Genomic DNA, 12,792 nt, shown 5'->3' with positions numbered 1-12,792 from the left:
AAGGGTCCTGTTACGTTTGAGGTTGGGAAGATATGAGAAAGGGTATGAATATGACAAACTAAACATTTATCACAAAACTTTTGTTTCTACACCTGACTGATTTACAATCCACTGTAGTGGTGTACAGAGGCAAAGTGAATGATCTATGAATGTAATGAAAAACTAACTCATCACATTGCAACAGAAAGCCGTTAATATCTGGTTTAAACAGAGGACGTTCTGTTGTGATGGATATCGAATAAATAAATAAAAATGTCCTCATTAACAGTATGTGTCAAGAATCGATGCTCACTATACCTTTTACTTAATGTTTCAAGCAGGGTGAAAATAAAAATAAAAGCGAATGCATGAGGACAAAAACTATGATTAAATGTACTGAAACTTTCATTAAAGATGGCAATTTACCTTTTTAAAAATCTTTTATCACACATTTATGTTTTGCAGGATAATATAGAGTGTTGAAGGAAAACGCCACACCCATACATCACAAGGCTGTAGTGGAAAATTACTGGACACAAAGGACAGGGCATAGAGTCTGAGGTGTGTGTCGGTACGATGGAGTTTTGTTTCTCTTCACAGGGAGAAGATGCCCGACTGGTGTTAAGATGTAAGATGAACCAGCTACCAGACCAAGTGCCAAATTGGGAAAGCCAAGTTTCCCTACAAACTGCTGAGTTTAAAAAAACGAGTAGAAAGTTTGAAGGCGGTTCTTCAATGTATATTGATCAGTTTATTCATTCAATCGGGACATGTTTTTCTCTTGTCCCAAAGTCTTACACAAACAAGTCATCGTGACATGTCCAAGTTGTTTTGACCAGAAAACAGGAAAGAAAGAAAAAAAAACAGTATGTGATCATGAAAACAAACACACATTCAAAGACTACCCGTCATGTCTCCATGACACTACGTGTTTGGTTCAGGCCAATTTGACTTGCCAATCACCCAAATGTACCACTTAAATCTTTTACAGTTTGTTTGTCTCGGATTTAATTGTAGCTGGAGGAAGGCAGGCGGTGGGACCGGGGTACACTTAAAAGATACAAAAGTGAACATAAACAGTATTTTTAAGAGAAAACTTCCTCCTCGGCTCGATGGGAGGGAAGGGGGTCAAAGCCATGTTGAGCAGAACCGATAGGGTCGTACAGTAAATGCTTGCATGCACGTTGACACAGGCACTGATCTTGACTTGCTGTCTCACTTCAGTCTTCAGACAAGAGCATTCTGGGAACTGTGAGCTCTCTCAAACAAGGCAGTCAACAGGATTTTATTATTATCATTATTTTTAATTAAGTCCATTCACAAAAAAGAAATAAAAAAACCCAAACAAACAAAAACAGAGGAATATGGGCCAAGGACAAATCCAGAAACAAGACTCCTGTCAGCCTGTCTTATGGAAATATCAAAACTAACAGTAACAAATACCTTAACACACAAAAATAGTGGCTTTACTCCAGAACCTTCCAACATCTTTTTTTTTTTAGTATACAATACATTACTTTCAGTACAGGCTGGACCTACTGTATTAATCTGTCCAGAATGGCTCAGCAAGCCAGTGCTGAGGATTCTGAGTAACGTAATAAAATTCATAAAATACCAACCACAAGAAGCAATTAAGCAGCTTCTTTAAAAAAAGGAAGAAGAAACAAAAAGAAATAATAGCGGTATACAAATTAAAATAATAAAAAAAAAAAAGAAAAACACCAAGAACAGCAAAACCAAGCACAAGTAGTATGATGTATAATTAAGGCGAGTTAAAATATTGCAGAATAATTTGGCCCCTGTGTCTCAAACAGACTGCCACAACAGTCAGAGCTCCCCCCAACTCGTAATCGCTGCAAGGATCCAGAGAAGGGAAAGAAGGAACTAAAGAAAGAAAGAAAGAAAAATGTGATCCTCTTTGGAGAGAGATGGATTTTATTTGGTTTTGTTTGGTCTCTTCTTCAGGGATGTCTTAAAGGGAACAGTGAGGACCTCTTTTCTCACATGAATTCCAATAAAAAAAAGAAGAAAAAAAGAAAAAACAAACAAAAAAACAGATGAATGATTGGTTACGTAATAAAGTTGTGTTTATCTGAGACTTATTTTTTTATTTTTTATTTTTCTGAGCCCAGTCTGAAGCTGGAGGAGGGGAGGGGCACGCGGATCAGAAAATAGAAAGCTGTTTATCAACAACCTGATATGACACAGTTGACAATGCAGTGCCCTGTGGGAAGAGTTTGTTCCCCTGAAAGTCCTCCGTCTGAAAAGCAGTCGGGCAAAGAAACAAAGAGGACGGGGATAGGAAGTCGAGTTTCTGAGATACAAAGTGATGCTGACCCTCTTGTTGATTTTTTTTTTTCTCATTATTTTTGGACCGGGATCGAAGGTCACATCCGACAAAGATCCCCCTCCACAAACTGTCCCTCTGGGCCCCGTTTGTTAAAAAGGCTGGGGGCTGGAGAAAGTCAGCTTAAAGTCCTGGGAGTCGCCTTTTTTTAAACGCGGGATCACCGTCAGACTTCTCGGCTGGTTCTGCAGGTCTGCACGAAAGTTTCGATCGCCGAAGAGGAGGAGGCGTGGCTTGTTGTTTTTCCCATAAAGCTGTCCAGTGTCCACCGTCCTCCTCTCTGTGAAAAGTGGGGGGCTGTTGTACTGTTTTTCCACAATCCTCTTAACTCCCACCCTAGCTCTGCCCTCTCGTCTCTTAACCCCACCCCCCTCCAAAAAAATTCAAACCCATTCCTGCATGGAGCGTTTGCAGTACAGTATGTGGCGAGGCGTGCCCTTCCTCTTGAACTGCACCACGGTGTAGACCAGCACCAGCAGGCACAGCGCGAGCACGCAGGGGATCACTATGGCGATGGCCTTCACCGTGTTGGCCTCGTTGTCCAGCTCGATCACCACGTCCGAGTTGCCGTCGTCGGCCGGTGGGCGGCCGGGGTCGATGGGCGTCAGCTCGCAGCCCATGAAGTCCTTGAGGATGGAGCGCGGGTAGCCCGGTTCCACTCTGAGGAACTGGTTGCTAAACTTCCAGTACTCCTTCCCCTTGTAGAAGTAGGTGAAACCTGAAGCAAGGACACACGCACACAAAAGTTGTTAAAGAGTGATTTAGCACGTTTTCAGCTAATGCTCAGCTCTGTCAGTACTGTCAAAATGTGCATTAAGCTGTCACCGAAAAGCCATCAAACTGGATATAATGATAACAATTTCATTCAGCTGACGGAAAGGTCACCAGCTAGGGCGAGTGCTAAAACGTGAGGAATACGTCACATTACTAGCTTATAAGCCATTTGCTGTTAGATCCTCATCAATACACGTCAGGCATCATTTTTACTGCTAACATATACTGAAGTAACCGGGCACAACTGTTGCTTTGGAGGAAGCTCTTTCATGTATTTAATAAAGTCACGAACTGTTCAAAGAATTTATTACTAATTGAATCTTTAAAAAAGAAATCACCTTTTATCTTAAAGGAAAAAAATAATTCAAGCGAAGTCAAAATGAAGATAACCAGCCAGTAGTGTGTGTGCTGCTCTGATGCTGAGCCACAGTTTCGGTTTCAGTTCAGTTGTTCTGCTGGGATATCTGTGCCTGTCCCTCAGGACTAATTATACCGGTCATGAAAGAGAAAACACACCCGAGCGGGAGTCAGGCCCCGTAGCTACGCTCACACAAAAGCGCAGCAAATGTCACTGGCAAACAAGGCGCTTTCTAAGCCACGAGAGCGACGGTCGATTTTGTGACGGGACGTGAGGGCGACTGTCCCAGCGTCCCCCAAAGATGCACAGATCCGCTAATGCAGTCGGCCGCCGTGCATTCAGGTGAGAATTTACCCCTCCTCTCCACAACGGCTCCAGCGATGGAAAAAAAAAATCATGAAACACAACGAAACTATTTTTTTGTTGTTCCATGCCCACAATATGTTCATTTCAAACTTTGCCTCCACCGTCGCTCAAATGCTCACTGGGAAAATGTGCCGTGTAAAACTGGTCCGGACAGCCTGGCTGAATCCTCGAGCTCTCCTCTCCCTCGTTGGCCTCCTTTCACACTTTGTGTTTCCCCATTTGTTATTTATGCGCACTCCTCTCTGAGAAGATGAGGAAAGAAATGTTCTAAGTTTCCAGGCGAGGAAGGCCAGCGCTTTTTAAACAACGTGTCGGTTGGAGATGGTATGAGCGAGGAAATGAAACAGCGTAAGGTGGGATTTTAGATGAAAGAGGGGCCGGCCTGGCCGAGTGGGAGACTTGATCACCTTGTCGGGCAGAGCTCTGTCTTCACAACCTGGCCGCGTATAGTGAGACAGGCCAAACCACACAATGCTCTTTGAATTAGTATTTAGAGCTCAGCTGAGTATTGTGATTAGCTGATGAATTACAGCCACTGTCGGGATGCTCCTCTTTCTGATCTGGCGGCAGGTTCTGTCACACTTTTCTCCTACATTTAACCCAAATTAAGCGAAAAAGGGTTTTTTGTTAGAAATAGAAAGATCCACATGAAGACTAACTATACAGCTCCATAACAACTAGAACTATTCACTGAGAGACACAGAGGGGGAGAGCAGATGAGAGGTCAGACAGGCTGAGCTTGTGTGGGTTAGAACCAGGTCAACGTCGCCCTGGGCTCCCCGCTCCGAAACGTGCCGCCTCATACACACTGTCGTGGGCTACAGTGGCGTGCTCAATTACGCCTGGCGATCTGGGTCAGTGTTATGAGCGGTCCACTTGGCACGCTGTCTCGGCAAACAGCCGGCTCTCTCAATAAACGAAGGCCGACACATTTACGTGCAGAAACATACACAAACAGCCATCATCCGCTTGGATATCAGTCCATCCTTCATGCTCTGATTGATGCCCGCTCCACCTGGCCTCACCGGCAGAAATGCCCAGCTACAGGTCTGGCGGGGGATCTTCGGCACAGATGGCGCGAGCTTTCAACACCACCTGCTCTGTTTTTTCCAAACGACTTGCAGCCAAGACCAGACCCCAAACCCACCTGGCACGGTGCATCCAATGGGAAGAGATTATTTTTGTAGCCTTGCCATCTGAGCGGCCTATCGTTGAGCTCCCGGCGAGATTTTAATCCCGCCTACCCAAGCCTGAAGAGAGTCAGTTGGCTTAAAACCGGAATGAGCACCCAGCGGTGGTCTTGTCCTTTCTGCTTTCCACAGTCCGGCTCCGACTGGGTCTTATGGCATTCAGAGCAGGATGGACCGATTACGCAATATTTTCTTGTGAAACAATTCATAAAAAACAGGGACAAAATGTATTTCTGGATGATCTGACCTGCTTTTTGTTTGGAATACGCAAAAAACATTTCCCTCTGTATTGCATGTATGGAAGCGTGCCACACACTGAGACTCAGTTTAATAAGTGGGGCAAATTTCAATCAATGCTACCCTGCCAGTGACCATCTGAAATCAATGCAGCCTGGCAAACGAACTGCAACTTGCTTGCCAAACCAGAGTATTGTGCAGGACAAATCGTACCATTGGCTTTGTCCACGAAGGCCCCCTGTGGCGATTCAGGCACACCTCTCCACACTGTGATAGGCTTAGGATAGCCAAGGTCCATGATTCTCATTTCCTCATTGTAGCGCCAGTACCTAAACAGGAACAAACGATGAGCCACGGGAAGACAAAGCAGGTACTATAAGGCTAGAGGAACACAGGGCTGAAAATGGAAACAGATGGTATTTTATGTGTATACCTAGTATCTTACTATCACACTGTCAGCTTCCTCTAGTGAGTTAATTCAAATAATACCTATCATAGCAGGTGTGAGAGGCATGGGGAAAATCTAACTCTATCCCACATTTTCCCTGAACCTTTTTCACCCTGATGATGTGGGACAGCAGACAAACAAAGAAAACTAATGAACCGTCATCTAAGAGGAGTCGCTGACCTGATTTTGTAGCAACATATTACAGATGGTTCTTTAGCACAAGTGTCAAATGAAATCAGGTTGAGAGCGACTCTGTGTCAGATCAGAAACGCTACTTTAAAACATTCTTCCCGTTCTTGTTTAGTTATACTAAATATCCACCAATTTAAGATCATACGCTTCGCTTTTAAGAGACCTTTGCAGGCTAAATTTGCACACGGCTTTCAAGGAAGAAAGTCCAGAACTGATCTAAGACCTCCACTCGTACCCACCTGTCCCCTTTAAAGAAGTAGGTTTTGGCCACATCCTCCCACCACAGGGCGGTGTCGATGCTCTGTGAGGGCATGCCATGGGCAAACTGGGAGATGTCCTTGGGGTATCCGGACTGCAACACCGTGTCCTTAAACACCCAGAACTGCTTTCCTGCATATCGAGAAAGAGAGTGAGAAAACAAATTAGAAGGAGGACGAGTAACCGTGGGGATTACCATACAGGGGGGCAAAAGACCCCAAAACGCACTGAACACACGGCAGGCAATAACCTGTTGCGTTGTATTACTGTATTTGATGCTGATACTGTTGAAAGAGGGAACAGAAATGGTGACAAGCTCCCCTTGCCCTTGCTTAGAGGTGCTCTGGGAACTTTTTGGCGCTGGCAAACTGAGCTGGTAACTGCTCAGCTGTGATAAAAGGAAAAAAGCTGCAAAGCTTGTGGGAAAACTGGCAACCAAACAGTCAAATTAAAACCTTTATTTTTTAAAAGTTTCCTGGATCCATGAAGCCAAGAAAATACTTGGGTTGTGATATTGTTGCTGAAATATTAAAAACCATATATCTTTTTCTGCTTTGTTCCTCGCCTCCATTTTTTCCTCTCTACAGCCTCCTTCCTGTGGAGTAATTAGGTTAAACAGCACATTTTTGACACCGCGTGACCCCAGGAAGTGCATTTCTTCATCAATGGTGGAGGCGTAGGGTGGGTCAAGAGGAAATGTGTGTTGGGGTGTGTGGGGGGAGGTACGTGGCAGAAAAGAAAAAGGGAAAGAAGGAGTAGGAATGACAAAGGCAGAGCAGATGGCGTTTTTATTATTCCCTTTTTATGATTAAATCAAATGAAACGGAGCCTGAGGCTATGAATGTTTGCTGTTTTATGAGCGGGAAAAGAGCAATCATCGGTTTAATATCTGCAAAATACTTACAGTATTTCTTTCAATAATCGCGGCGCTGACAAAAATAAATCAGGGTTTGGAGGAAAACATAAAAAAGGGCTGACAAGGAGGAGTGTGTGACATGTGCAGATGTCAGACACACACACAGTACGCTTCAGTCGCCTCTGAAACTCTGTAACATTCAAGACATTGAATATAAGTAAATTGAAGTTTTTTAAAGCTTGTTTTTAAGACAAAAACAGAGAATCAAAGATTCAAACCGTGTTTGCAGAATCCGATTAACTGGCTGTGTTTAAAGAGCCGGATCCTCGCGTCTCCCTGGTGTCTAACTAAACACCAATCAGCCTGAAACACTACATGGAATTTCTGCAGGGTCAGCTTTACAGATGACCACACAACTTCTTTCTTTCTTTTTTTTTAACAAATGCAGGAAATGGATGTCAAATAAGGGAGGCAAAATCCCAGCAATATCTGGCCTCATTCATTTTCTTCACAAATTCCCCATGTCTGACATTTCACCCTAAAGTATTTAAACAATACGGATACCTTAGAGATGGAAAGGTGGAAGGAACAGTAGGACAGGGTGTTGGCTGAATGTTAAATGGGAAGGCGAGACCTGCAACGGCCTCTTTTTTTCTCAAAAGGAAATTCCTGTCATTTCAAGTCATTCTGTCTCAGCGCTCCGCTCACCGTGGGTCACGCTTCCTCCCGGCCTTGATACGCCACGCTAACACGCCACACCCTGAGGTTAATAGTGACCCGTCCCCAGAAAGAATGAGTTCAAATTGATTCATAAAAAAACTCCCAAACTTTCCCTTCTCTCACTCTTTTTTCCCCCCAATCCCACATAGAATGGGATTCTCCGTTCTCGCTTTCTTTTTTAAATTGGAGTCGACTTGCATCGGCCTCCACATAAAAGTCGAGCTTCATCTTCAGAGCTGTGAGGGCTGCTTTGATGTAGTGGTGGCTCTGGCATCTGCTGCACTGCAGCGACTAATCCCCCCCCCCGCCTGCCTCAACAGTGTATGAAAAGTGTTATATAGGATGAAGATTTGTTCCAAAAAGGAGACGCCTCCTCTTTACACAGGCCACACACAAAAACGGGAAAACCAGGAACCACACATGCGCCTGTGAGTACTTAACTTATTATGCATACGCACGTCCAGTGTGACCCCGTGGCTTTAATGTCTGCTTGAAATCATCGCGTTCAGATCTGGAAATGTATTCTTCGACACGGCGTTTAAGCAAAAATCATCGCAGGCTTTTCCACGTACAACAAACAGCCTATGGAGATTCTAAGTTTGTCAGATATTCTCCCATAAAACTAAAAACTGCTACAACTGCGCCGATGGAGCACGAACCGTGCTGACTGCTACTACTGAACATAAACCAAACATAACCCCCATTTCTCACAAAAAACAGAAGTGTAAACTGACTGCTATTTTGCATGATAGCTCCATCTGTAACCCTGTGTTATAAGGTAGGGAACAGTAAATGTACTAAAAGGTTACACTGTGTTAGAAGAGTTCCTGCTCAGGACCCGAGCATTCACCCTTTCAGAGCCAAAATGCCAGGGTATTAATGTTTTGGCTAAAATTAGATGCTCTGTCCTAAATGTTTTATTTCGTCTGGGGCAATGAGCATTCATACCTAAATTCATTATACCGCCCCCTCTTCTCTACTTAATGTTTCAGATTAGAATCTGCTGCTGAAAATATCTTTGTTTGAGACATTTTATCCTGCATTTAGCTATCGAGTACATACAAAAACCTCTTCATGGGGCAACAGTTTTACAAAGAACAGCCAAAAACAGTAAAAATGTTAATAAAAACTTTATATAATTCATGGAGTTAACATTAGCTGCAACACTTGGTAGCTAGCTCTGATGCAGAAGTGACAAGCTAACAGTAAGTGGCTAACAGTAAGTGGCTAACAGTAAGTGGCTAATAGAAAACATACGTTACTGTAGAGTATTATATAAAAAAAACACTTTTTCTACTTTTGTTTTGCTTTATTAAACTTCTGTTAAGTTTTGAGTGTTTTTGCAGCATGTTTATATTTGCCGGTGTTTTCTTAAATTGCAGAGCATTTGACCTCTCATGGCCACCGTGAATATCTGCACTGACACAATATACCACACAGGAAGAGAGCCAGACATAAGCAGGATACCAAATACCTGTGGCTGTGTATAACTGTAACCAGCACCATGACCTCAAACTTGAAATAAGACCCTACAAGAATACGGAGAAAACCTCTGAGCAAGCATTTGGAAACAGTGGGAGGAAAAAACTCCCTTTTAACAGGAAGAAACAAGAACAAAGCAGAACCAGGCAAAACTGGTTGGGAGTGAATTCAATGACATTTTTAATTTAAAATTCAATGTACACGCCAATACTGGTCCAGCCTACAGCTCGAGTTCAATGTGAGAGTTTTGATCATCTCTAAGTGATTAAAATTGGACGTGATGAGCGAGTGGTGAGTGTCACTGATCTTTTATGACTCTGGAGGGGACCATAGGGTTGCCAAATGAAAATCAGGTTATATTTAGAAAGACTTGAAACTATCAATCAAAGTCATAATTTTCCCATAGATTTCTACAAACCTTTATTCTTTCTGCAACGATAAAAGTTGCCCCCTGCTGGTCATTAGAAAAAATGCAAGTTTAACCTACCACATTAGCCGAGCCTGCGTATTGTTCTGCTCTTAATCTGAAATAAAACAATATAAGCCATGTCTGCATAATTTAGATGTAGGGAGTAGCTTTGTCTGTCCTCTGACACAAAAGCCTCAATCAAGCTCTGATTGGATCCTGCCTCCCAGGAGGAAGATACATACCCCTATATGTGTGCTGTGCATATGCAGGGCGCCTCCGAGTAAAGCTGCAAAAGCCCATGCTAATCTGATTAATTTAATTTAATTTCAATTCACAACACAGCTTCTTATTAATCAACATTTCTCCATGTAAAACACTCTTCTTCTAAATCTGCCTGCATGGTGTTGCCAAACTGTGAATGGTAATTCTGTAAGGGCATATAGCCTGATTAGCAATCCACACAGCAGGCCCGGTTCGACTGATGCGTTTAAAATTCATGAACTTCTTGCGTCTCTGAAGAATTCAGCGAGGGAAACAACTAATACACTGACATTGGCGTAGGAACGAAGAGCACACTCTTAATGTATACTGTGTCTGTTTCCAGACCTGCCCAAAAAGCACTAAGCTAATCAGTGTCTCAGCCATGACAGCCAAAGCAGACTCCAACGTCCCCATCTGTGGATGTATTTTAAGAGAATTCATCAGACGAGAGCTGTTCAGAGTATATTCAAAACGCCTGGTTAGACGAGGAGTTAACGTGCCGCCTTCTGCTTTCTGACCGACTTTCTTCCTAATTTTTCTTCCAAATGGTGACAGTCAGAACAAGGCCTTCTGGGAAATCAGCTGCATGTGTTCAAATGAAAAAAGGCATTCTGTTAGTATGAATTTTCTAACTCCACCGCTGCCCAGTAAAGAGCAGGGTGGAGGAGAAGGCAGCGAAATCAAACTTGCAGAGCTCGTGGCACACCCGGGACCAGCAGTCTGCATTTCCAGGAATTGTTTGGTGTTGGAAATAGAAACGAGTTTGAGAGAAGATTTGTAGTTTTTTTTTATCATCCCAGCAGAGTTTCGTTGTTACCTACGTCTCCTTTCATCAACACCCTTCCTTCCCCGCCTTTCCCTGCCTCCCGTCCTCTCTGTGTGTATGCAAATACGAGGGCCGTGTTTGTTTGCTGCTTCTTTTAAGTGGCTTTGCAGCTTCAGACATAATTAGTCGTAAAGCTGTGTTTTGGGGGCTCAGTCTAGATTTGAATGTGAAGACAAATCTTTCAGCAAAGCAAAAAAAAAAAGAAAGAAGAACAATTAAAATCACGTCTCATCAAGCGGCGAGGCTCTCCTTGCACATGCTGTTCCAGTGATTTCCTAGACCTGTGCATACAGATTGTGTTTAACTGCAGTGGACGATTTTATATGAAAATACATCACTGGAGCAGAAAAATGCAACACATGCATTATTAAAAGGCAAAACTGTTTGTGGTAAACTTTCCTACCAAAGCAAAACAACTGCTTTAATCCTCCCCAGACTTGCACTAAACTCTGCAGTGCTCAGAGGGAGCATGATAACATAAAAAAATCCCTCTATTTTCAACATACACACATGGAAATTGAATATAGGAGGAATGAGCGTCCAGCTTATACAAGACGATGACTTGTAGGGATAACAGAGCAGACATGGAGCTACTGTAAGCCGGGACTGCACGGAGGCAACTGGGCTACAGCACTGCAGGATCAGATAAAAAGCTTTATGATGCTTTGCCTGTAATGAAAAACAGCTTTAATAAACAGTGATGGTGGTGGAGTGTAAAGGACTCACCTTTGAAGAAGACAAACTTGCCCTCGCTGTTCTCATAGACTGCGTCTATCTTGGGCGGCAGGCCTCTCCAGAACATTCGGATGGGCATGGGGTATCCCTGCATTACAGAGTTATCTTTCACCCGCCAAAACCAGTGGTCCTGAAAGGGAACAGAGGACTATGTTAGGAATAAATGAGAACCTTTAAAGGTCTGACACACAGATTGTCAGAGGTAGAATATACCCTTAGAAGTTGAAAGCATGATGTCTGCCGTCATCCTATAAAGGCCTTTTTGGCAAAAAACCCCAACAAAAAACCCAACAAAAAGCCCGCTTAGCGAAGATTTAGCTTTCCTCTTTCAGTGCAGCAGCAATCACAGGAAGAATCCAGTGTGTTCTAGAGAATAAGACGCACGCATGTGTGAAAAACATCATCAGAAGATCAAGTAGGAAAAAATGCACATGAATGTTTCTAAGATCCCAAACAACACGCTGCCCTGATCTAAGAACAGAAACAAACTACAGCTATAAGGAATTTCTGCATATAGTGACACAGCTGGCAGTGAATCTATCTGATACGCTGAATTCAGGCCAGCGCCTTGCTTTGCTGCTCATGCAACAAAGCCTGCTGGTGACAGCCGTGATGCTTTTAAGACACACATGTGCTTTCTCAGGTTGTCTGGAAAGCCTCGGCGACTGTCGCTACACATGCAGAGCCTGAAGAACATGCTGGGAAAACCATCAAGTAACAGGGGCAAAAGTGATAGTCAGGAGCTTTATGAGGACCCAAGGGGCTGACTTCTTTTTTTTTGGGGCGGGGGGGACAAGTGGAAGGTGTGTCTTTTTGATGTTGGATGAAACTTGATAACAGAGGGAGCCGGGGAGAGACACAGCTGCAAAAGCCATTAGGACTCAGAAAGATGTCCCACCCTTTGGCAATGAATGGCCAATTGCACCTCCTTAACACGCTGGGCGCTCGGGCCAAAAAAGCCCGACCTCGTAGCGAGGGATGCAGGGGAGACAGCACATCATCGCACCCTGCCTCATTCACAGCGAAAGCTAAATAAACAGCCAATTTATCAAAGACTCTCTGCACAGCTCTCTTTCTCTCTCTTTGTCTAATCCAATTGTTTCTCTGGGACTCTGCACTCTCCCTGGACTCGTCCTCCTCTTTCTTTTCATTTCCCCCTTGTCTCTCATTCCAGTTCCTCTGCTTTTTCCTCTCCTCTCCCACTCTCGCTCCACACCTACTGCCTCCATAGATTTCAGTTGTTCAGCATTTTCTTCTGTACGCGGCCCGGCCGAGTAATTGAAAACAGATCAAAACTGTGAAATCCGAGCCATTTGAGTCCTTTTGACTTTATAAAAAGGGAAAATGTTCTTTC

At 43.6% G+C, this 12,792-nt stretch overlaps 1 protein-coding gene across 2 annotated transcripts in view; it reads right to left on the bottom strand.

Moving 5' to 3' along the window:
* Window positions 1–696: 696 nt before the first annotated feature.
* The window catches only part of mmp16a (matrix metallopeptidase 16a (membrane-inserted)), a 75,092-nt gene continuing 62,996 nt past the window's right edge, over window positions 697–12,792 (bottom strand). For both annotated transcript variants that reach the window (XM_082547001.1, XM_082547002.1), the window contains 4 exons: window positions 11,430–11,568; window positions 6,131–6,281; window positions 5,465–5,580; window positions 697–3,044 (listed from right to left, as the gene is read on the bottom strand). In XM_082547001.1, coding sequence (XP_082403127.1) covers window positions 2,710–3,044; window positions 5,465–5,580; window positions 6,131–6,281; window positions 11,430–11,568 — 741 coding nt within the window. In that variant the 3' untranslated portion in view covers window positions 697–2,709. The remainder of the gene's footprint in view (window positions 3,045–5,464; window positions 5,581–6,130; window positions 6,282–11,429; window positions 11,569–12,792) is intronic.

The sequence above is a fragment of the Aulonocara stuartgranti genome (genome assembly GCF_965226115.1).
Source record: "Aulonocara stuartgranti genome assembly, chromosome: 9".
NCBI classification, from domain to species: domain Eukaryota; kingdom Metazoa; phylum Chordata; class Actinopteri; order Cichliformes; family Cichlidae; genus Aulonocara; species Aulonocara stuartgranti.
Note: the sequence above shows the minus strand (reverse complement) of the source record. Positions and strands in the feature narration are given on the sequence as shown.